Here is a 22,123-nt window from a genome sequence, read left to right as displayed (position 1 = left end):
CTATTGCTTCTAGTTAAATAATTAGAAATAAAAAAATTCACAATGTAAAGATTAATTCTATCATAAAATTTTGGCTGTTGCTTCAGGTAAAATAGTTAGAAATAGAAATTTACAACATAAAGGTTAATTCCATCATCTGATTAAGTTAAGGCATAAAATATATACTGTTTTATAAGAACATAATACAAATAAAATAAGTATATATACCTTACTTTATCCTAAAATTTGGAATTATGTTCGCCATGACACAATGAACTCTTACCAAGGTTTTCCTTACCCAGGAGGCCAGCTTAATTAGCTTTTTAACCATCTGACATTTTAAATAATCTTATCAGATTTGCATTTTATTAATGGCTCTGATAATCTCTCTATAGACCATGGTTGCCAAGGGCCCTGGGAATGGTGCTGTATATCAGCTGGTCTTGTGGGAGGCGGACAGGACAGAGTCTGCTTCAGGTTTCTCTGTAACAAAGTACGCTGCATTTCTGTGGTTCCCTGGTAGGAAAAAAGCATTTCACAGTAAAATGTGTGTGTGTATGTGTGTAATTATCTCACAATTTGTCCGTATTAACCAGAATGTTCCATGTGGAACTAGGTGTCACCAAACTAGCAACGTGGCCTGGTGAGCAGTAGAGCCTCGTGAACATCAGTTTCCTCCCTTCCTCCTGACTCAGTCCTGTTGTAATGTAACTTAAATATGTTAAGACGTGCTGTATATAAAACAATTCCCTTTCCATACAATTTAGCAGAAACGTTAGAATTTTAAAAAATCACCTAGGAAATAAGATAAAGTGATCTGATTAAGATCTTTGTCTGAGTACACACACCTATTTTCCTTCCCATCAGCAATCCTACGAAATGGCAAAGAATATATATATATTATATATATATATTATATATTATATTATATATATAATATATATATATATATATATATATATATATATAAAGTTTTTGTAGTTAAGAGTAAAGTCAAACTAAGGTGGGTAAACAAAATAATTCCACCAGCAGTCTAGAAATGTTAAAGACTTCTGGAAAAAATGGAAGGCAGACAGGACCAGATCTACAGAGATATAAAAATAAAGGAAAACTCCAGTTAAATACAGGCAAAGCAATGCTGAGATGGGGGAACCAGTGACCACAGGACACAGAGGTGGTCTGCAAGTGTTAACTGAGGAGCAGCAACAGAGAGGCTAGGAGGAAGGGCGGAGTAGGTGTCCTGGGACCCTCCTGCCTGCACCCCTCTAAGGCTGAAGTTCCCTGGCCCTCAAGGTCCTCTCTCAAAGCTAAATGATGCTTGCCATTAGGGCACACCCTCTGCCAGGCTTCCAGAATGACCCCTTTCAGAACCCTCTTCATTCTCTTTTTGCCCTGGTGACCTTTTTCAGCTAAGTGTTAGGAGAAAAGCAATCGATCAAAGTAAATTGACGATAACAAATAGAAAACCTTAATATTCCTCTGAGGCATTTCCTTTTTAAAATGAGGAATAGATGTAAAATGCCAGCAGACAATAGTGACTCAATGTTATTTTTTCTCCATCCCTCTCTGAATCCTTTTTTTAAGATTTTTTTTTCTAAATACATTACCCACTCCAACCTGATAACAGCTGATGCCTGGTCTGTACTCCCTGGGTACAGATGCTGATGGGAAACTGCAGGTGGTAAAGCTGAATGCTGTATCCTCCACCAGTCTTCCAGCAGGACACATGGATTGATGACTGGAGGGAACCTCAGTATTCACCTTCTAAAGAATTCCAGTCCAGGGGGTGGAATTGACGGCAACCTGTCATCTCTATTGGAAGAGTTGAGGGAACCTTCCCATAGTGCCTCAATAGCATCATGACCACCCTACCACCCTTGAGTTCAGCCCAGGGTAGCCCCTAAGTCAGGCAGTCCACATACTTGTATTTAGTGCTGGCTCTATGCCAGAGCCTGCATCCATGCAGACTTGTGTCAGGTGCTGGAGACCACCACCTGGATATGACCACCCAGGGTCTCAAAGGGGTGCAGTGTGTCCAAATAAAAGACGGGCCAAGTTTTCTCCTGTGCAAGGTGCAACAGCTTTGGAAGGAAGTCTGTTGCTTCCTAACCTTGTGACCTAAACACAGTGGCAACAGTTTTAGAGGTCCCAATGTCTGCACCTCAATGAAGAACTAGCCTCTCAAAGGAGAGGACACACCTTCCACTCTACACCGGCACCTATGCTGTTGATTATACAGGCAGTGCAGGCCCATGGAGACAGGCCTTTCCAACAGAGCTGATGGTAAACAGCCGTCAACTTGACTTCTTTAACCCAACAGGCATTTTATTAGCCATTCTGAAAAACCAAACCTGAAGTGTATTAGTATTGTTATCCACAGGAAATGTACCCAGAGGAAGTGGGACCTTCTATTAGAAAATAGGAATTGTTCTAAAAACTGCACCTCCAAAGAGGCTTTTAAAATGAAACAGACAAGGGAAAAACAGGCCCAATGGCTTTTAGAAACAATAAATTCTAAAAAATAGAAATCTTCCCAATGTCCCCAGTTATTATCTCATTCTCCCCCACCCCCAAGGTTGTTGGGTAGGGCGTGTGTGGGGTGGGGGGTTAGTGTTTTTATTAGCTAAATCCACCCTGACCTGACACCTAGACTAGGGTGGGGGTGGAGGTGGGGAGGGGAGGGACAGGAAATAGGCGCTTTCCGCCTAAAGTGGTGAGTGAGCCCTGGGGACACTCGGTGCGCCGCCCCCGCACCCCCATCTCTGCGCGCGGGGCCAGGAGGTCACCCCACACCCCTTCTCCTTCCTGCACTACAAGTAGCTGAGGCCCGAGCGCTCCTCGCAGAAGCTCCCGGCCTCGCGCGGAGCAAGTTTTCCACGTCCCGGGACTGCCCGGCGGACCCGCCTCCCGGCGCCGGCGGCTCACCGCGCTCTGTCGCCCCAGGTGGCCGCGCGCAGCAGCTGCAGCAGGTGGCGTCCGGGGTGGGGACCATGAGGCGCAACCTGAGGAGGATGCTGCGCACGGGGGCTAAGAAGGAGCCCCAGGGCGTGGTCTACCAGGGCGTGGAGGACGACATGGACGACTCCAAGGACTCCTTTAAGGTACCCTGGGCGATCGGCGGGCGGGAGCGTGTGCGGTGTCGCTAGACCGTGTTTTGTAGGTTTTATTTCAGACTGAAGAGCTAAATGGCTGTACCTGGAAGTCGGATTTCCCGAAGTGCCTTGGCGGTGGGAAGCATTCTTGTCCCGTGGAGTAAAACGGAGAAACCAGCACCTGAGGGAAGCATTACAGGACTCATAGAGAATCCGGGGGGGGGGGGGGGGCAGGATAGGCTCTGCGGAGAGGAAGGCCCTTTGAAGATGGGTAGGTGGTCCATGGGGTCCCAAGGACTGGGCGGGGCTTCTGTTGCTTAAGCTGTTCCGTGGCTTCTGCTCTGAAGGCAGCATGAGCTACCGCCACCCTCCGATGGTGCAGTCTGAGGGCGGAGGCTCCAGCGCTCAGAGACCCCCTGGGTTTCCTCAGCTTGTCAGCAGGGGGAAGGGTCTCTTTTCAGACGTTAATACATCTTTACAAACGCCTTTCAACCCCCCCCCCCCCACACACACACACACACATACACACAAACCCCTTTCCGCAATGGAATCATATTAACAGTTCCTGTGCATTTGGGGGGAGGGGGCTTATTCAGATACACACTTTACAAAAGTGGGATGTCACAGAGGCTTGCACTTTTATTTCCTCACAAAATACATTTCAGAATGCTTTTCACATCAGCACCTGGAGAGGCGCCTCACGATTTTTAGCAGCGTTATAGTATTCCCTTCTCTGGATGCATCACGATGTATTTAGCCAGTTCTGCATCCGTAGACACTTGGGCTGTGTCTGGTTTTGTTTTGTTTTGTTTTGTTTTGTTATTTCATATGATGATTGAATGTATCTGCGAAGGAAGATGTGGCTTTGTCTGTCTGTCTACTGGTACCATAGTGGGCATGTTTGTATGTTAAAGTCCTAGCAGGATCAAGAGGTATGTATAACTTTCATTTTGGTATAAATTAAATTGACAAAAATCCCTCTAAACAGGCGGCAGGAATTGATACGTGTGTGAGAGCCAGGAATTGATACTTACCAATTGATACTCACGTATGTGAGAGCCAGGAATTGATACTTACAAATTGATACTCATGTGTGTGAGAGCCAGACATGTAGAGTAAATCACATAACCCCACAAACCAGGCCTCCCAAGCTGAGTCTATTGGCACGGAATAGTATCCACACGGAATACTATCTTCCTCCTCAATAGTAACAGGTCTTAATGTATTTAATATAGTTAATGAAGAGTTGAGCATTTAGGATTCATGTAATAAACGTTAGGTTGAAATAAGTAAAACAAAATCTTTTAAAATTTTGATCTTGTGATTTTTGCTTCATGGCCTTTTGGCTTCATCCCTACTATGGAGGTCATGAGCGAATTTCCAGCATTAGAATAGTGTATCTGGAACTAATTTTATGGAACAGGGAAAAATTATAAAAAATTGGAAAAATCACACCAGAAATACTTCCTTGGCGTACCTAAGTGAAGTAGTGCCATTTGTGTTGTGTTAGAAGCCACATTAAAACTTACAGAGGGAGGGCTTTATATATTTTATTTTATGACCTGTAGCAATTCCAGATCATTCCATAGAAATCTTAATGGTGAGAAGAATTAGAGATCAATACATATAACACTCGTCATAGTTCTGAACTCTAAGGATTTCCTGATTAAAAAGATACTGTGTACCATATTTTCTCTAGCACACACACTATCTCAGGAATACTAACAAAACTGAAGGAGGGCAGAAACCTCACAAGATGAGAAATGTGGATAAGACCATCTGACTTATACTTTGTCCTTTCCCGATGACTTTTCTTCAAGAATTAATATTTGCCCTAGCTGGTTTGGCTCAGTAGATAGAGCCCTAGCTGCAGGGTCTGCGGTTCTATTCTGTCTGGTCAAGGGCACATGATGCCCAGTAGGGGGCATGCAGGAGGCAGCCAATCAATGATTCTCTCTCATCATTGATATTTATATCTCTCTCTCTCCTTCTCCCTTCCTCTCTGAAATCAATAAAATATATGTTTTTAAAAAGAGTTAATATTTTATCATTTTGACTGTCCATTTGTTATAATCTCTCACCTTAGCTTCCCTGTTTTTGTCCCACTTATATGCACTCCATTAAAGAAACCTAAAACAGATGTCTTTGATCTGTTTTAAAGAATTTGCTTCTTTAAAGGTGATCTAGTCTATTATGTTCTGTGTGTAGTTATATATTGTGACATACAAAACTACACTGAATGGATATATAATCATTGGTCTAAATCACAATTTTGGCTTATTCCAGAACTTTCTTTAAGAAATCCTTCCAAGGCTGACTTGTCATGTACTGTTCAGACTGATCATTCAGCGCCTCTGATGAGCATGTATAAAGTATTTTGATGTGCTTGTGCCATTGTGAACTCAGCAGTTCCTTGGCAGCATCTGAACCACATACTTGTTCCCAAGAGTGTTTAACTGGGTTGATTGCTGAACAGACCTATAAATGGCTCTTCCTGGCTCTGTGGGGTGAGCAATGTGGTCCCTTTATTATCAGTGAAAGGACATATCAAACTCAGGTGCTAAAATACTTCCAGAAGGACTTAGGTAAACGCTTGTTTGATAGGGTAAGACCTTGAGAATACTTATTTCTGTGAGAAGCCCATTTTTAAACTTAGTTCTGAATATGTGGACATGGTTGGATACCCCTTGTCATATGCATCCACTAAAGGTATATGAAGCTTATGTAGAATTGTGTAATTGAAAATTCAGTGACACATCTCCATTTAAGGGCCTACCATAGAAGAGTGACTCCTTAGGTACTATTCTGTGTTAATGGAGCAAAAATCAAAGATCAAAATTTTAAGAGATTTTTATTTTATTTTTTAAAATATATTTTTACTAGTGCCCCAGTGCACGGATTCGTGCACATTGAAAGGAAATTACTTAGAAGGTGGCCGGCAGGGTGGGACTGGGCTAGATGGGCCGGACACACCCTGGAGCCAACCTCCTGCAGTCCCTTTCTGGCTGGCCGCACCTGGGGCGGCACACAGCTCGAAGGGCATCTGAAGAGTGAGTGGGATCCCTCCGGCAGATGGGGTCCCTCGGCCTGGCCTGGCCCAAACTGGCTCTCTGACATCCCCCGAGGGGTCCCGGATTGGGAGAGGGTGGTTCTCCGGTGATGTACCCCAGAATCGGGCTCCCTCCTCTCTGGTTCTGGGGTGCATCACCCGAGAACCACTGCTGTCAACTGACTGCAGCTCAGCAGCTCCTGCGTTGAGCATTTGCCCCTGGTGGTCAGTGCACGTCATAGCTACTGTCCAGTCAGACAGTTGCTTAGCCTTTTATATATATAGATTGATTTTAGAGGGGAAGGGAGAGGGAGGGAGAGAAACATCAATGATGAGAGATAATCATTGATTGTCTGCCTCCTGCACACCCTACACTGGGGATCAAGCCCACAACATGGGCATGTGCCCTGACCGGGAATCGAACCCTAATCTCCTGGTTCAGAGGTCAATGCTCAACCACTGAGCCACACCAGCCGGGCAAGATTTCATTTTATTTATTTCAACCTGATATTTATTATATGAATTCTAAGTGCTCAAGTCTTTATTAACTGTATTAAAAATACATTAAGCACATTAAGACTTTATTTTAGTTCATGATAGTTTTTAATTTTAATAGTGGGAAATGTTCTGGTCATCTGTAAGAAAACGAATCACGGGTTTTGACCCTATATTGCCATGTGTCAAATGTGACCTGTCATAGTCAAAAGTAGAATTAAAGCAAGTGCCTGCCTGGATCATTTGTTTGGGGAGGTTTCTGCATTTTTAGAAAATAGTCATTTTATAGTGGGTTCCATGAAAAGCTACTGTCTTGTAGAACATTTTATTTCTGGTTCATGTGATGAAATATTTGCTAAGAAATAGCTTTGGAAAAAATTCAGTCAAATGTATTGCTTGGGCACATATTTCCAAAGCTTGAAGGAACACTGAGAAAAAAAATCTTAGTTTCTATATTGTCACAGGACAGGAAGGAGGTTCAATTAATTTTTCCCATTGTTTTTTTTTAAGTCTCTAGGGAATTGAAATTCACCAAGTAGTCTAAGGGAAGTTCTAATGTGTCTAATAGTCCACATGGCATCACCTAATGTGTTTTCTTTCCTTCCTCCCTTTTTCTGGAAAAATTATTTACATATGAAAATAAGTATACAAATTATTTACAACATGGAAAATAAGTATACAAATGTGTAGTATACCTTTAGCATAGACAGTATTAGAAAAGAACTAGAGTTTTTTCAAACATTTTTTTGGCCTCAGAACCAAAACAGATATTAAGAATTTTCAAAGAGTTAAATAGAGAAATAGATTGTCTGTTAATGTAGATATTAATAAGGGATGCATTACTTTTAGGAAGAACATTACATACTCTTTGATCATATATATAAATTTAAATTATAATGCAAGGCAGCCTCATAGAAGCAAGTTTATGATATGAAAGCTGTTTTAAAATTGTAATTGCTGTAGGAACATTACTAACATTGAATACAATGATTTTAAGGATTTATTTACTTTTTAGTAAGCTAATTCTATGCATGTCATGAGCTTTTCAAGAAAAAGGTCTATCTGGGAATTTTTCTTCACATCTTGTGAGAATGAATCAAACTCAGAATGTCCACACTGTTGCCTTAAAATTTCACAAGGAGGAAACATAAAGTCACCTGTGATAAATCATTTTTAGTCCAGTCATAATAAAGAATATAAAAAGCATGACAAAAAATAAGTGTTAGAAAAAAATGACATATTCAAAAAAGCTCTTGCTCTTCCCCAGACATCATTGGACGTGAACATGTGTTTGGAATTCCACATTTACAGGCCAGGGTCAGCAGCCAATGAAGCCAGAACGTACTGAGCCTACTCTACAAAGTCCCCTCTTAGGCTCCATAATATCTTATTATATAATGGATATTATTATATCCATTGTACGAGGGTGGTTTTGACCTCAGCTTCTAGTGTATGTTGATTTTTAGCATCCATCATTCAGCCAAAATATATATTCCAGGCATCTCCTGTTCAAGTTCTGAATTTGCCACTTTCTGTGCCTCTGGGCAAGTGACATATCCTCGCAATGCCCTGATATAGAGTCCTACGTAAATGCAAATAACACTAACTTTTCCTGGGTGCAGAGAGCACCAAGAGGTGAGCCTGACATGATTTGGCCGCAATAGGACCCCAGTGATAGGAATGCTTGTTCCCAGGTGCGAGTGGAAGCCATTCTAGACTACTGACCACGTGAGTGACATGGCAATGCTCCAGGACTCTAGCTCTGGTATGTAAGAAGGGAAACATTGGATGGGAATTGGCTGTAGGCGTGAAGGCCAATGACAGGATAGCAATTTAGATTCCTGGACTTCATTCTTTCATTCATGAAAAAAAATTTCTTTATCTCACCAAAATCCCTTTTGAGGTAGTTTACATTTTCATCTGGCAGGGAGAATTCCTCTATAGCGTCGCTATCCTTCTTATTTCTTAGATCACACCCCTTACATTTGCTTCAAAACTTTTTCTCGAAACCTTTATTTCTATGATATATACACATTTATAATCTGAAAATAAAATCAGTTTCTTAAGGTACTTATCAATGGTTAGGCATTTGCTTGCACTTTCTTTATCTCTGTGAACATTTTGTGTTCTTCAAAAAAAATTATCTATTGTAAGCATAATAAATAGTTTTGGGTGATAATAACTTTTAACGATAAACTTATATTAATAAAGCTTACATATGCTTGTTTGAAGTGAAAATTTTTTAATATCCTTCTAGGTGGTTTTTGAAGGAAACGCAAATGAATTACAAAGCTGTCTGAAGAAACCAAAGAAGCCACACAAATATGATGATGTGAACGCCTCCCCTTTGCATTATGCCGCAGAAGAAGGTGACATTGGGCTGATGGAGATGATCATCAATGACTCCTCTTGTGAAGGTAACAAAATGTTACAGTGCCTGCTCCCTATCCATTATCCCATTAGGTTCATTGAAAAAAGTGCTGAGAAGTTACTCTGAAGGTGGACTAGTTTAAAGGGCCTGAGTACCTCACTCAGAGTGTGACTTTCCCTATAGGCCAGTGGTCCTCAATTTTCTCCACTGAAACACTGCCAAGTACAGTGCAGAGACCGGGGACACTGCATGGCAAGCACTTCAAGTGTTTCTGATAGGTCATAAAAATTCATACACATTGTATCCCTCTATACTATTTCTATTGAGGTTATTCTACACTTATATTGCTCATCAGTGAATAAAACTAACACTCTAAGAAGAGGTAACATATTCCCATAACCCCGCTTCATACACCAGCCTTGTTTCAACTGTAGTCAAGGAAGGCGGATGCCACAGAGACGTCAGCAGTGAGGTGGAAGGATAAGGCTTTTATAAGTTGAGATAATTCTGTCAATATTGTGGAAGAGGCATGGAAGTGGAATTCCAATTAGAGAGCTATTTTAATGTAAAGAGTCGACCAGGGCTTTGAAGTTGAAATAGGAGAAAGGAAGAGATTCGAAAGCTATTTTGCACATGGAGTCAGCAGTGTGTGATAAAAGATTGGATGTAAGGAGGAAGAGGCAAGAAGTGACTCTGAAAAGAGATGAGGCTGATAATATGACCACAAAGAAAAGGAGGCATAGAAGAAAATACAGGAAAAGTGTGTCTGACGTGTGATGGGATAATGACTTTGGTTTGGTCCTACTGAGTTTAAAAGGCCCAGGGGATATGCACTTGGAAATATCCAGTAGACAACTAGAAATATAGAAGGAAAGGCACCAGCCCTACAAAGCCACTGTTGGAAAGAAAGTAGTTGGGACTGTGGGGATGCCCAGAGGTCCTTTAGGAGACCAGAAAATTGCCCATCAAGGTAGCTAGGGGAGAGCACCAATATTAAGGGTCAGATGGCAGAGGAAAAGCCAGGAGCAGGATGGTGAAGAGAGTGATGGGAAAGGGATTGAAGATACACCCAACAAGGGAGGAAGATCACAGCACACCCTCACATTAGAAAGACTCAGGACCTTTGTGGAAATGATTTCTGAAAAGTGGCAGAGACAAAAGCCAAATTCAAGTTATTTAATTAGTGATTGGAAGTGTGTAAGTTTAGGCTCCTGTTTAACCAAGTTTGGTGCTGATTGAAGTGCTCAATAAAGTGCTCAATCTTGATCAGACAGAATGGTTAAGAGGTGTGTGTGTGTGTGTGTGTGTGTGTGTCTATGTGTGAGATGGGTTGTGTGAGTCTGAGTGCATGTGTATATATGTGTGTGTATAATTAAGAATGAGGCTTTTGGATGAGTGAAAGGAAATAGTGCAGAGATAATTAAAAAAAACCCAGACATGGCTGCAGCATGGGTCTAAGCATTATAGATGGTTCCCACAAGTCATTTTCAAAAGTGAGTATTTTTCCCTCCTCAGAAATAAAGATATACTGCCACTAATTAAAATGGTTGATAAAGCAGACAGTCATGTCTATTTTAGAACAGATATAAGATGCTACCCATTCCTGTGCTGAGCTCACAGAATAAACAGTGTGAAATGTCATATTGTAGCCAGGTGTGGTATTGGAGGCTCAAGCTCTAATTCCAGTCCTGTGGTCTCTCAGCACTGCTATAGGCCAAACACTGTGCATGAAGACATCACAAATATATATATTTCTTTTTTGTAATCAAATTTGAATATGAGAAAACAGGTTAAAAGAAGTAAGGCAACTTACCGAACTCTCTTTACCAGCGGTGTAATGTTGCCAAGATATTGAGCCACTCTATGCCTCAGCATCTTCATCTTTATGAAAAACAGTCACGGTTCCTTGCGGGCTGTTGGAGGGTTCAGTGAAATAATGGTTATATGGAACCCAATAGAGTGCCTGGCATATAATTATTGCTTTTATTGAGCACACTATGTCATAACAGTTCCCAAATTCATACCACAGATAAACACATGTAGCAATCGGAAGATCTGTTTTTCTTATCGATGTCATAGATGGATATCACTCATTTGACAAAGTCAGTGTCCTAATTCTATGCATCCCCTCGAGGTGTCCATCAGCTGTTTCTTGAGACCAGAAGCTATATTTTTATTTTGTATAACGAAGGTGAAGCCTGTCACAGTGGCACCTGGCACTGAGCTTTGAAGTGAATAGGGATGCAGTAGGCATTCAATCCCGTCCAAGCAAAACCTAACCCGTATATTGGTTTCTTTTCCTAGTGCTGAGTGTGATGGACAATGATGGAAACACCCCTCTGCACTGGGCTGCAGAAAAAAACCAGGTGGAAAGTGTTAGATTTCTTCTCAGCAAAGGAGCTAACCCAAACCTCCAAAACAACAGCATGATGGCACCCCTCCACCTGGCTGTGCAGGGCATGCACAACGAGGTGGTGCAGGTAAGCCTGGGCCGGGACCCTTGGCCAGCTGTCTCTGCCTGGGCCAGAATGGCCCACCTCAGCTGCCAGGGCAGATGTACCTATTATACGGTTGGCTTTACTTCTGACCTACTAATGACCTTGCTAGTGGTGATGATGACGATGAAGAAGATGATGATGATGACACGGTCTTTATCAAATAAAGCATTTACCAAGCATTTTTCTAAGGACTTTATGTGTTTTAGTTCTTTAAATCCTCATTTTAACAAACTATGAAGTAAGACTTACTCCCATTTCATAGCTGGGGAGACTGAGGCAAGGAGAGTTAAATCACTTGCCTAATGTCAGATAACTGGTGAAAGCAAGAATTAGGAATTCTGTTCTGATCTTCATGTTGGCAAGTTGATTCTTTATCACTTTTTCCTGACTGATTTAATGATACGAAGGCAGAAGGTGACAAGTGCCTCAGTGAAGACAGAAAACATAATGATCATTTACTAATTTGGTTCAAGTGGATGGCATGTGATCATCTTAGCAGAAGACATTCGATACTATAGGGAAATTAATATTTTTCAAGGCTTTCTCTCTTTTTTGAAAGTAAGTTAGGTCAAATGGAGGAAACCCTGGTAAGTGCCTAAAGGATAAGGTTTGGGCCCTGGCTTTCAAACACATCTGAGTCTCACAGATATGCTGGGAAACTCACATGCTTACTTAAAGAGGAATGCAATTTACAAGTGGAATGTATTCCAGAACTTTGTTTCTAAGGTAGGCAATTTGGAACTTATAATACGTTTTCCTGTAGAAACAATATTTCAAGTGACTTGGCTATTGTGCTAAGCCAACTTGGTCAGTGCTGAGTTGCTGTGACACAGTACCATGGGCTGGGTGGCTTACACAGCAAACAGTCATCTCTTACAGTTCCTGAGGCTGCAAGTCCCAAGAGCCAGGGTCAGACTGATTCTATATCCCGTGACGATCCCTTCCTGGTTCATAGATGGCTGTTGTCTTGCTGTGTCCTCACATATTGGAGGGGGCAAGGGAGCTCTCTGGGTCTCTTTACAGGGACACGAATCCCCTTCATGAGAGCTCTGCTCCCAGGACTTAATCAGCTACCAAAGGCCCCACCTCCTAAGACTATCACGTTGGGAAATAGGATTTCAGTTTTGAGGAACAAAAACATTTGGCCCATCACACCAACCCACAACTTACTTTGTCTATAAATCACCAAACACAACTCAGTTAAGACAGAAAACATGGGTGTCTATGAGCTCTATGCTCCCTTTAGCCCTAACACTGTCCTCTCGGCCCCCTGAGTCCCGGATCCCTGTACTCCAGGCAGAGAGGGCATGAGGGGAGCCCCCTTTCCACTTTCCCGTTGTCTGTCCTGATTCCTAGTGCAGGGTATTGTAATCACAGTTTATGGCTTTCTCCCCGCCTCTGGCGGGTTATTCTCGAAGGAGGGGCTGTGTGTGACTCATCTTAATAGTCCTTAGCACTGGCACTGCTGATAAGGATGACTCTTAAATGAATGCATGGATGGATGAATGAGTAAATCGGGGTTCTGGCTGAAGGAAAAAAGGGGAGAATTTAGGTATCTGCACCTAAGAAGGGTAGTCAGGACGGCCCCTTGAGGAAGTTATTGGAAAGGCCTCTGCCAGTGGCCTGTTTGTTCTTTAAATGTCTGCATCATTCATGAACCATCTGAATTGAGCTGCTAGTGACTGTAGGAACCCCACCTGCCACCCCCAGAGTTGTCTCTTAGTGTTTCCCCAAGGAACTCCTGGGCTTCCTCTGAAGGCTCTTGTCAGAAACAAATGCCCATTGACTTAATTAGTCTGGGCTCAAAGTGTGAATTGGGAATTCAAAGGCAGTAACAGTTGAAAGGCTATTGACAAATAGAAATCAGAACTCTTCTGGCCAACAAATACAGAAAGTGGATATCACACAGAAATGGAAAAGAAAGTTTAGAAATAAGCCCATAAGTGATTTATAAATTAGAATGGCGGCTATAACAAATTGTCCTGGGATACACCAGGACAAGAAGAGAAGTGGGGTTATAAGAGAAAGACATCAACTCTCCTTTACTTGCCCTTGCCAGCCATAATTTCCTCTAAATACTACCTTCAAACCCCTGTGTTTCACCTAAGATGAAGAGAATAAAAGAAGGAGGAGGAATTTTAAAGTGTCTCGTGTTGGCAAATGGTCTTCACCCTTTTTCTCCCTGTTACCCCCAGGGGCAGGCCTGGGCCACACCGGTTCTGGCCAGTTTAGAATGCTCTTCCACTGTCTGGTCTGCCAGCCTTTCCCCAAACCTGCCACCATGGCCCATATGGTTGTTAACTGAAAAATTGTTACCCACGGTCACCTCTAGTTCATGCAGACTCTGTTGGCATGCATAGTGCTTCCCTAGGCACACTGGCCCAGTGCATAGTGTGCCTGGGGGCCTTGTTTCTCAGTTGCTTGCAGGTCTTTGTCCTTGGGGCTTAACTTCAAAGTATCCAGTGGCTTGACCCTCCCATGAGGCTTCTTGTTTTCTCATCAAAGGGACGGACACCTGGAGGCCTCACCTGAGAACCTCCAGACGTGCCTGGACATGAGTGAATCTGAAGTGGGTGCACAGTTTAGTTGCTCTCCCTGGGCCCCTGCATATATAATTAGACCCAGCTTTATGAAAGATTGTGCTTATGGCAATACAAGAACACCCTAATATATGCCGCAGGTCAATGACCAATGGGTCTAAGACGGTAGAGGGGGAAATCTCCTCTTAGAGACTTGGGTAGGTTTGCATGTGACTTTACCATTTACTAGGAAAATACCTAAATCCAGCTTGTGTTCTCATTTTCCTTCATCCATCAGTAATTTCTCTATATGTTTTTATGAACTAAGATCTGTTTCATTTGCTTTGGGGAACAATTTAGTAAGCTTAATTCATTTGGCAGCACACATTCTACTAACGGGGCTGTGTGTGCTTTTAAAAAAGAGTCAAGGTATTTAGGAAACAGCTTGTTTTAATAAATCCTTTTTGAACAATTTAATTTGAAGTACATTATAGTTTTACAGTCTCGCCACAAGAGAAAGGTCCTCTAGTAGGCCAATCCCAGACTTCTCTCTTGGGAGACCCATTTATGTGAGATAAGTATTGTTAGGTTTAATATAATATAAAGACTGGTTATGATCAGCTGGAAGCCAACCAGGTGAGGGGGTAACAGGTCTTCAGACAAATTCCATTAGAAAAACTGCTTAACCATTTTGTCAGGAATGCTAATTTACATCATAGAGAAAGTTTCTATTCCAGGCTAACTCTGAATTAATTGAGTTAAGCTATAGAGCGTTATATGAAACTTTCTTTTCCCTATTGAAGACAATGGAGTTTTAACTGACATTTCCCAAAAGACTTGCAATCTCTGTAAAAGAAATATGACTAGAGGGAAAAAACACACATTTCTTCTCCTTCCCTCTCCTGCCATCCCTTCTGCATCTTTCTTTCCCTCCTCCCCAATCATACATTCCAATCCATTCGTTTACTTTCTTGAAGACTTTAGTTAACATAGTTCACTTAATACAAGTGAGAAATATGAAGTGAACTGTGTTAATGAATAACTACAATTCTTACTGTATGTCCAGTTTCACAATTGCTTCAATGGGTATGATGTAGAGATTGCCACCATTCATCTGATTGAGAAATCTATGTAGCTAATGAACAAACTGAATAGGAAGCAAAATAGAGACAGACTCACAGATAGAGAATAGGCAGACAGCTCTGGGTGGGGGTGGGGGTGGGAGGGTGAAGGAATTGAGCAAAAAGGGAAAAAAAGAGAGAACTCAGACATGGACCACGGTATGGTGACTGCGGGGCCAGGGAGGGATGGGTGGAGGTGGAAGAGGGCATAGAGGAGATATATGTTGATGGAAAAATTAAATTTAAGCCCTACATGGTTTGGTTCCATGGATAGAGCAACAGCCTGCAGACTGAAGGGTCCTGGGTTTGATTCCGGTCAAGGGCACATACCTGGGTTGCGGGTTCAATCCCGAGTAGAGGGCGTGAAGGAGACAGCCAATCAATGATTCTCTCTCATCATTGATGTTTCTATCTCTCTCTCCCTTCCTCTCTGAAATCAATAAAAATATATTTAAATTTTTTTTAAAAAAAATCTATATAGCACCCACTATGCGCAAGGTTTTGTGCCTGATTGTGTGGGAGAGGGATGAAAAACTGAATAAGGACATGGTCCCAAGCATCAGAGTTTATACTCTAATACCCTGTTTGGAAACTGCAGGCTAAATCTTGACACTGTTCCCTCTCTTACACAGGTCTTGATCGAGCACAGTGGTACGAATATTAATTTGGAAGGAGAAAATGGAAACACGGCTGTGATCATCGCATGCTCCAGAGATAACAGTGAGGCTCTGCAGATTTTGGTTTGTATTTTAACCTTATTTTTTCTGTTATCTTTCCCTTTTCATTAGTACAATATGAATTATTGTTATTTACAACAGCTCCCAGTTTCTCTTTTTAGGCAAAATATGAAGTACAGAAAATATGTCATAAAAATAGTTCTGTGGGTTTTTATGTATGAACACCCACCTTAAATCTCAAATGGATTCCAAAGACTAACAGGAAAGCATTAAAGGAAACGTGAGACGATCAAAGTGAAGGAAAGTAGAGACAGGAAAAATTAAGAGGAAGCTGGTGGTCAGGCTAGAATATGAAACACAAAGTATAATAGCCTGTGCGTTAATTAAAGTGGCTCCTACTGTTGATTCTGAACTTCCGAACAGTCAAAGGAAAGGTAAATATAGTCATTGCAGACTTATTGTTGGGCCCATGAAATAAAAGCCAAGAGAGACATAGCCCTTCATGTTACCAAGACGAGAAAAATTGCTGCCATGCGTTCTCACAAAGGCAGCCCTGTGTGACAGCAACGGCTAACCCTCGGCCACAGTCCTGAAGGGAGCCGCCTTCCCTCTGGGGCCCATGGAAACTGGGCCCCATCTGACAGACTCTTGCTTCTGCCAGTGCCCCTTCCAGTGTGGCGCTACAATTCCAGCAAAGAGCTTTCTTCCCAAGATTCCTTAATCGTTATTTAAAAAATAATTTAAAAATATCTTTCTAATATTTAATTCCGTAAATATGCTGTAACATATTTACTGTATGTCTTGGAGAAAAATTCATATTCTTTTAAGCTGTCATGATTAGGACAAAAAGACAATAAAAAATAAATTACATAACACTCAAACCAAGGCTTTAGAAAAGAGCCTCAAAAAAACCAAAAGAAAATTGGACTAAATAGTAAATTTGAACACAATAATGATTTTGAAATTATTTGATAAATCAAGACTCATTTCTTTGAAAAAGATAATCAAATAGAGAGAGATTGACGAGTCTAACTTAAACAGGAGAAGATAAAGCACAAATAAATACATAAAATTAGAAATAAGAAAGGATTTTACCTGGATCTGATAATAATTTTTAAATGACAAAAGATCAGTATGCATAATTCTAAAAAAAATTTATAAATCCCCTTTTAATGGATTAATAGCTGAAAATAATTAATATTTCAACATTAACTAAAAAAGTAAAGACCTGTAGGGACCTATAAACCATTTTTAAAAAGTGCATTACAATATAAGCTCTGGAGCGAGCTATTACCATTTGCTCTACCATTTGCTAGGGAAGTGCCTAAGTCCATCAAGTGAAGCTCGTGGTCTCTTTTTCCTTCATCCATCAGTAATTTCTCTATATGTTCTTATGAATTAAAATCTGTTTCATTTGCTTTGGGCAATAATTTAGTAAGCTTAATTCATTTGCTGACACGTCAGCACACATTCTATTAACAGGAGACTCTGGTAGGAGGTTGTGTGCTTTTTAAAAAGAATCAAGGTATTTAGGAAACAGCTTGTTTTAATAAATTCTTTTTAAACAACTTAATTTGAAGTACATTTTAGTTTTATCATAGTCTTGCTGCAAGAGAAAAGTCCTCTAGTAGGCCAATCCCAGATAAGGCTTTTATGAATTGCACCATAAAAGTAAATGTAGATGTAAAATCTTAAAAGTACTAGCAATGAATTCATCAGAATATTTAAGAGTAACAGGAAATACATGTTGGCCTTAGGCAGAGCATGTATGGATAGTTCAGTGCTGGATTATAATACATCAATTGCCCTGAGCAGACAAAGCATATGATTATATCTATATGTTTAATTTTAAATGGACATATATTAACCTATAAAGTATTCTTACAAATCCATAAGGAAAAAAGCAACACTCCATGGGAAACTGGCAAGGGTCACAAAGTTTAATTAATTTCTCTAATAATCAAAGATGAAAAGAACTTTGTTGATATACAGAACTAGAGAAATTTTCATGAGTTGGGGAATTACATTCACTGTGGGTGTGAATACTTTTTGACTCGCCCTTTTCAATTCTGGGAATACATCCCAGAGATAATTAAAGCTATCACTGATGTTAACATCAGTGTTATATACATTGAGTGGCCAGATTATTATGACCGACCTCATCAATACTTCATTGGGCCACCTTTTGCCTTCAATACTGTGGTGATTCTTCTTGGCACTGACTCTACCAGATGTTGAAAGGTGATGCAAGGCATCTGACACCATGCCTGATGAATAGCACTGTCCAGTTCTGTGAGATTTGATGGTTGTGGAACCAGCTGCCTGATGGCTCTTTTAACTTCGTCCCACAAATGCTCAATTGGATTGAGATCTGGTGATTGTGGGGGCCACCTAAGCAAGGTAAAGTCTCCCTCATGTTTTTGAAACCACTCCTGCACAATACGAGCACCATGGCATGACGCATTGTCTTGTTGGAAGAAGCCATCTCCATTGGGATACGCCATCAACATGATAGGATGAACCTGATCAGCAATGATACTTAGGAATGTTGTGCTATTCAGATGTTTGTAATGATCTGGCCCTCTAGCAACTTCAGTGCGAAATTATAGCTATTTTGCCTACAAATGTCAGGTGGTCATAATAATCTGGCCACTCAGTGCATATCAGATGGAGAAAACTGAAAAAAATCGAAGTTCAATTAATAGGACTCATTGTATAAAGTTTTGTGTGCCCCAAAATAGAATTTAATTTTTAAATAATATTAGTAAGCAAATCTTTTCTGAACAGTATGACTACAAAGTATATACATAAAAATTACCTTTGCAAATAAGACAAAAAAGTATATTGTCTCTAAAATATAACCCAATGCTGTCCCTAGAAGATGAGATTACAGATAAATATTTGCTTTGTCACACTTTACTGCTTTTTCAAAATCTTTTCTTTTATGAAAATAAAAGGTACTTACAATGCAACCAAAGTCCAATGATCCATAGAAAATTACCACTGAAAATTATTGACTCTAATGTCAAGGTAATATATGATTCACTACTTCTAATATATTTTTTAGGGAAGAATTTCCATTAGTGAAAATACCTGATTTTTATAGTTAACAAGAATGCTGGTCTAATTATTTAATTTTACATAAATAACAAAGGGGAAGAATCTGGAAAATATATCACTCTATTTGTATAAGGAATTGAGAAGGGTGTAGGAAGAGTCATGTTAATGTTTAAAAATATCTCAATAATCCAATTGAAAAATGTGTTCACTTTAGTTTTCTGGGCTATTGAGATTGATGGTTTGTGTCTACATTGTCACCTCATCTTTGGAAAATGTAGTGTCTCTATTTCAGAATCTTAGCCTAGTTCCAAAGTTACCTTCCTATCTAGATTTCATATCATTTGAAGCTCTTCTGTATAGTTTTACATAGTTACAGAATAATGAAATAGTTTTGGAAAGTGATATAACTCCTTGTTCATCCTTGCTACGTGGGGTCTAAGTTGTGTCATTTGACTTTTTTGCTGTTATTCTTTCTTTTCCTCCAGTTAAGACATGGAGCTAAACCATGTAAATCAAACAAATGGGGATGTTTTCCTATTCACCAGGCTGCCTTTTCAGGAGCCAAAAAATGCATGGAAATAATTTTAAAGTTTGGTGAGTAGAGGCTTTCCTACATTATATACTATTACAAAGAAGCCTATATTGGTGGATGCTAATAACTTGAAAAATATTTAATAGAATCTACACATGGGCTTTTAAGTACTTAATGTCTTTTTAAAAATTGCTTTTATCCTATATAATAAAAGCCTAATATGCAAATTGACCAAATGGCGGAATGACCGGTCACTATGGCACGCACTGACCACCAGGGGGCAGATGCTCAATGCAGGAGCTGCTCCCTGGTGGTCAGTGCACTCCTACAGGGGGAGCGCTGCTCAGCCAGAAGCCAGGCTCATGGCTGGTGAGCGCAGTGGCAGTGGCAGGAGCCTCTCCCGCCTCCTCTGCAGGTGGGCAGTAAGGAGCGAGGGGTTTCAGAATGCAAGAGGGATGTCTGACTGCCGGCTTAGCGGGGGAATTGGGCCTAAGCCAGCAGGCTGACATCCCCTCAAGGGGTCCTGGACTTTGAGATGGCGCAGGCCGGGCTGAGGGATCCCCCCAAGTGCATGAATCTTGTGCACTGGGCCTCTAATCTATATATATAAAAGGCTAAGTGACTGACCATCTGTCCGGCCGACTGGCTGACTGGCCAATACATATGACATGCACTGTCCTGCTGGTGCCAATCACACATGTGTGTTTTGATCTGTCATTGTCAATCATGAATTTGGTTGACACTTCTATTATAGAGAAAGGGCGAATAGCGATATTAAAATATTTCTTCTAATTTCCTTTCAATGTGCACGAATCCGTGCACCAGGCCACTAGTTTATTTATAATACTAGAGGCCCAGTGCATGAGATTAGTGCACTTGGGGGGGCCTCAACCCAGCCCCTGCCTTCTTGCAGTCCAGGAACCCTCAGGGTTGGACATCCTTAGCGCTGCTGTGGAGGCAGGAGAGGCTCCTGCCATCACCGCTGAACTCACCAGCCATGAGCCCAGCTTCTGGCTGAGCAGCGCTCCCACTGTGGGAGTGCACTGACCACCAGGGGGCAGCTCCTGCATTGAGTGTCTGCCCCCTGGTGGTCAATGTGCGTCATAGCAGCTGGTCATTCGACTGTTCGGTTGATTTGCATATTACCCTTTTATTATATAGGATTTGTTATCTTGAATTTTATTTTCTTCTAAAGGCGAAGAAAATGGATATGACAGACAGTTCCATATTAACTTTGTGAATAACGGGAAAGCCAGCCCTCTCCACATGGCCGTTCAGAGTGGTGACTTGGGCATGATTAAAATGTGCCTAGACAACGGTGCCCAAGTAGAGCTGATGGAGGTAACTGTTCATATTCTACATGAGACTCTTCTTTTAGAACTGTCATATGTTATTTTCCAAAATGCTTCCTAGCTCTTGGACAGTTGACTAGATTGTTACAGGTATTTCCTGTTGTTTGTGTAGAAGCAGCACAAGAGAATCTCCCAAATTTCAACCTATGTAATGAATTTTGAGAGCTACCCAAAACAACTGCAAACACAAATATAGATCCAGTAACGATAATGATACTGTTGATAGAAGTATTGTCCAAGTTGTCAGGTTGCAAGGAAGCAAAATTGATAGCTATGATTTTTATACTATACTTTTCAATAGATGAAACTGATTACTACTCATCCTCTTAAATTCCAAATTCCATGATTTTGTTGACCTGGGAAGAAAAAATGAACAACCTCCTGGCTGAATTTAGGTTATATCCTCAACTGGGACTTAGACATTGATTCTGATGTCACAACTCCTTACAGAGCGGGAAGTGCACAGCCCTTCATTTTGCTGCCACCCAGGGGGCCACTGAGATTGTAAAACTGATGATAAACTCCTACTCTGGTAGCAGCGATATTGTCAACGCAGTGGATGGAAACCAGGAGACGCTGCTGCACAGGCAAGTTTCCTACTCACATTCTGTGTACAGACTCTCAGTCTTCAGGTGCGAAGTTATACCCTGCAGGGAGAAGTAAGCACTCACACATCAGAGAGTCCATAGTTCAAAAATCCTCGGCTTCGTGCTCGCTTCTGCAGGACATATACTAAAATTGGAACGATACAGAGAAGATTAGCATGGCCCCTGCACAAAGATGACACGCAAATTCGTGTCATATTAAAAAAGCGTTCCATATTAAAAAAAAAAAATCCTGGGCTTCAACTGGAAACTACACACTCCTTTGGAATCAAAGTAGAACCTTAAATAGATTTTTGGAAGAATAAAAATCACCAGTGGCATATTCTGAATCAATTCTTAATCTAGTGGATATAAATTCAAGACTAATTTTCTATATGCTCAGAAGGTCAACATCGGTGGCTTTGCACATACTTTATAATCCATTCTGGCTCCACCAATGTCTTATCCTCATTTTTAGTGAAAATAATGGAGCAGGTACATAGAGGTGTTCCATTTTTCCTCCCTGTTCCCCTTTTCTCCCACACCCAAAATGATAGTTTTCAAAACATCATCTTAGGAAATGATAGCCAAGCTGCAAACAAGATAAATATTTCTGTAGAGTTTAAATAGAAATACACATCAGAGAAACGCATCTAAAGCTATAGGTGTACTAGATGCTAGGACAGGGAACAGGCTGTGTAGGCTGGAGTTCAATTCCTTCAGGAAGACAAGGACTTAATGCTTCCTAGTGAGTGCAAGCGGTGGTTGAGATGAGCCTTGTCTGTCTCTGTGTC

The 22,123-nt window shown here is 41.0% G+C and overlaps 1 protein-coding gene and 1 non-coding gene across 2 annotated transcripts in view; both read left to right on the top strand.

The window, feature by feature from the left end:
- The first annotated feature begins 2,824 nt into the window (after positions 1 to 2,824).
- TRPA1 (transient receptor potential cation channel subfamily A member 1) overlaps positions 2,825 to 22,123 on the top strand; it is a 46,985-nt gene continuing 27,686 nt past the window's right edge. The window contains exons 1-7 of the mRNA XM_036338710.1: positions 2,825 to 3,080; positions 8,873 to 9,032; positions 11,291 to 11,466; positions 15,757 to 15,864; positions 19,347 to 19,455; positions 20,589 to 20,734; positions 21,196 to 21,332. Of these exons, the coding sequence (XP_036194603.1) occupies positions 2,970 to 3,080; positions 8,873 to 9,032; positions 11,291 to 11,466; positions 15,757 to 15,864; positions 19,347 to 19,455; positions 20,589 to 20,734; positions 21,196 to 21,332 (947 nt within the window). The 5' untranslated portion in view covers positions 2,825 to 2,969. The remainder of the gene's footprint in view (positions 3,081 to 8,872; positions 9,033 to 11,290; positions 11,467 to 15,756; positions 15,865 to 19,346; positions 19,456 to 20,588; positions 20,735 to 21,195; positions 21,333 to 22,123) is intronic.
- LOC118671065 lies at positions 21,454 to 21,560 on the top strand. The gene has a single exon (XR_004972582.1). It is a non-coding gene; the product is annotated as a U6 spliceosomal RNA (small nuclear RNA).

The sequence above is a fragment of the Myotis myotis genome, unplaced genomic scaffold (genome assembly GCF_014108235.1).
Source record: "Myotis myotis isolate mMyoMyo1 unplaced genomic scaffold, mMyoMyo1.p scaffold_m19_p_16, whole genome shotgun sequence".
NCBI lineage: Eukaryota > Metazoa > Chordata > Mammalia > Chiroptera > Vespertilionidae > Myotis > Myotis myotis.
This window is presented reverse-complemented; position numbering and strand designations above follow the sequence as displayed.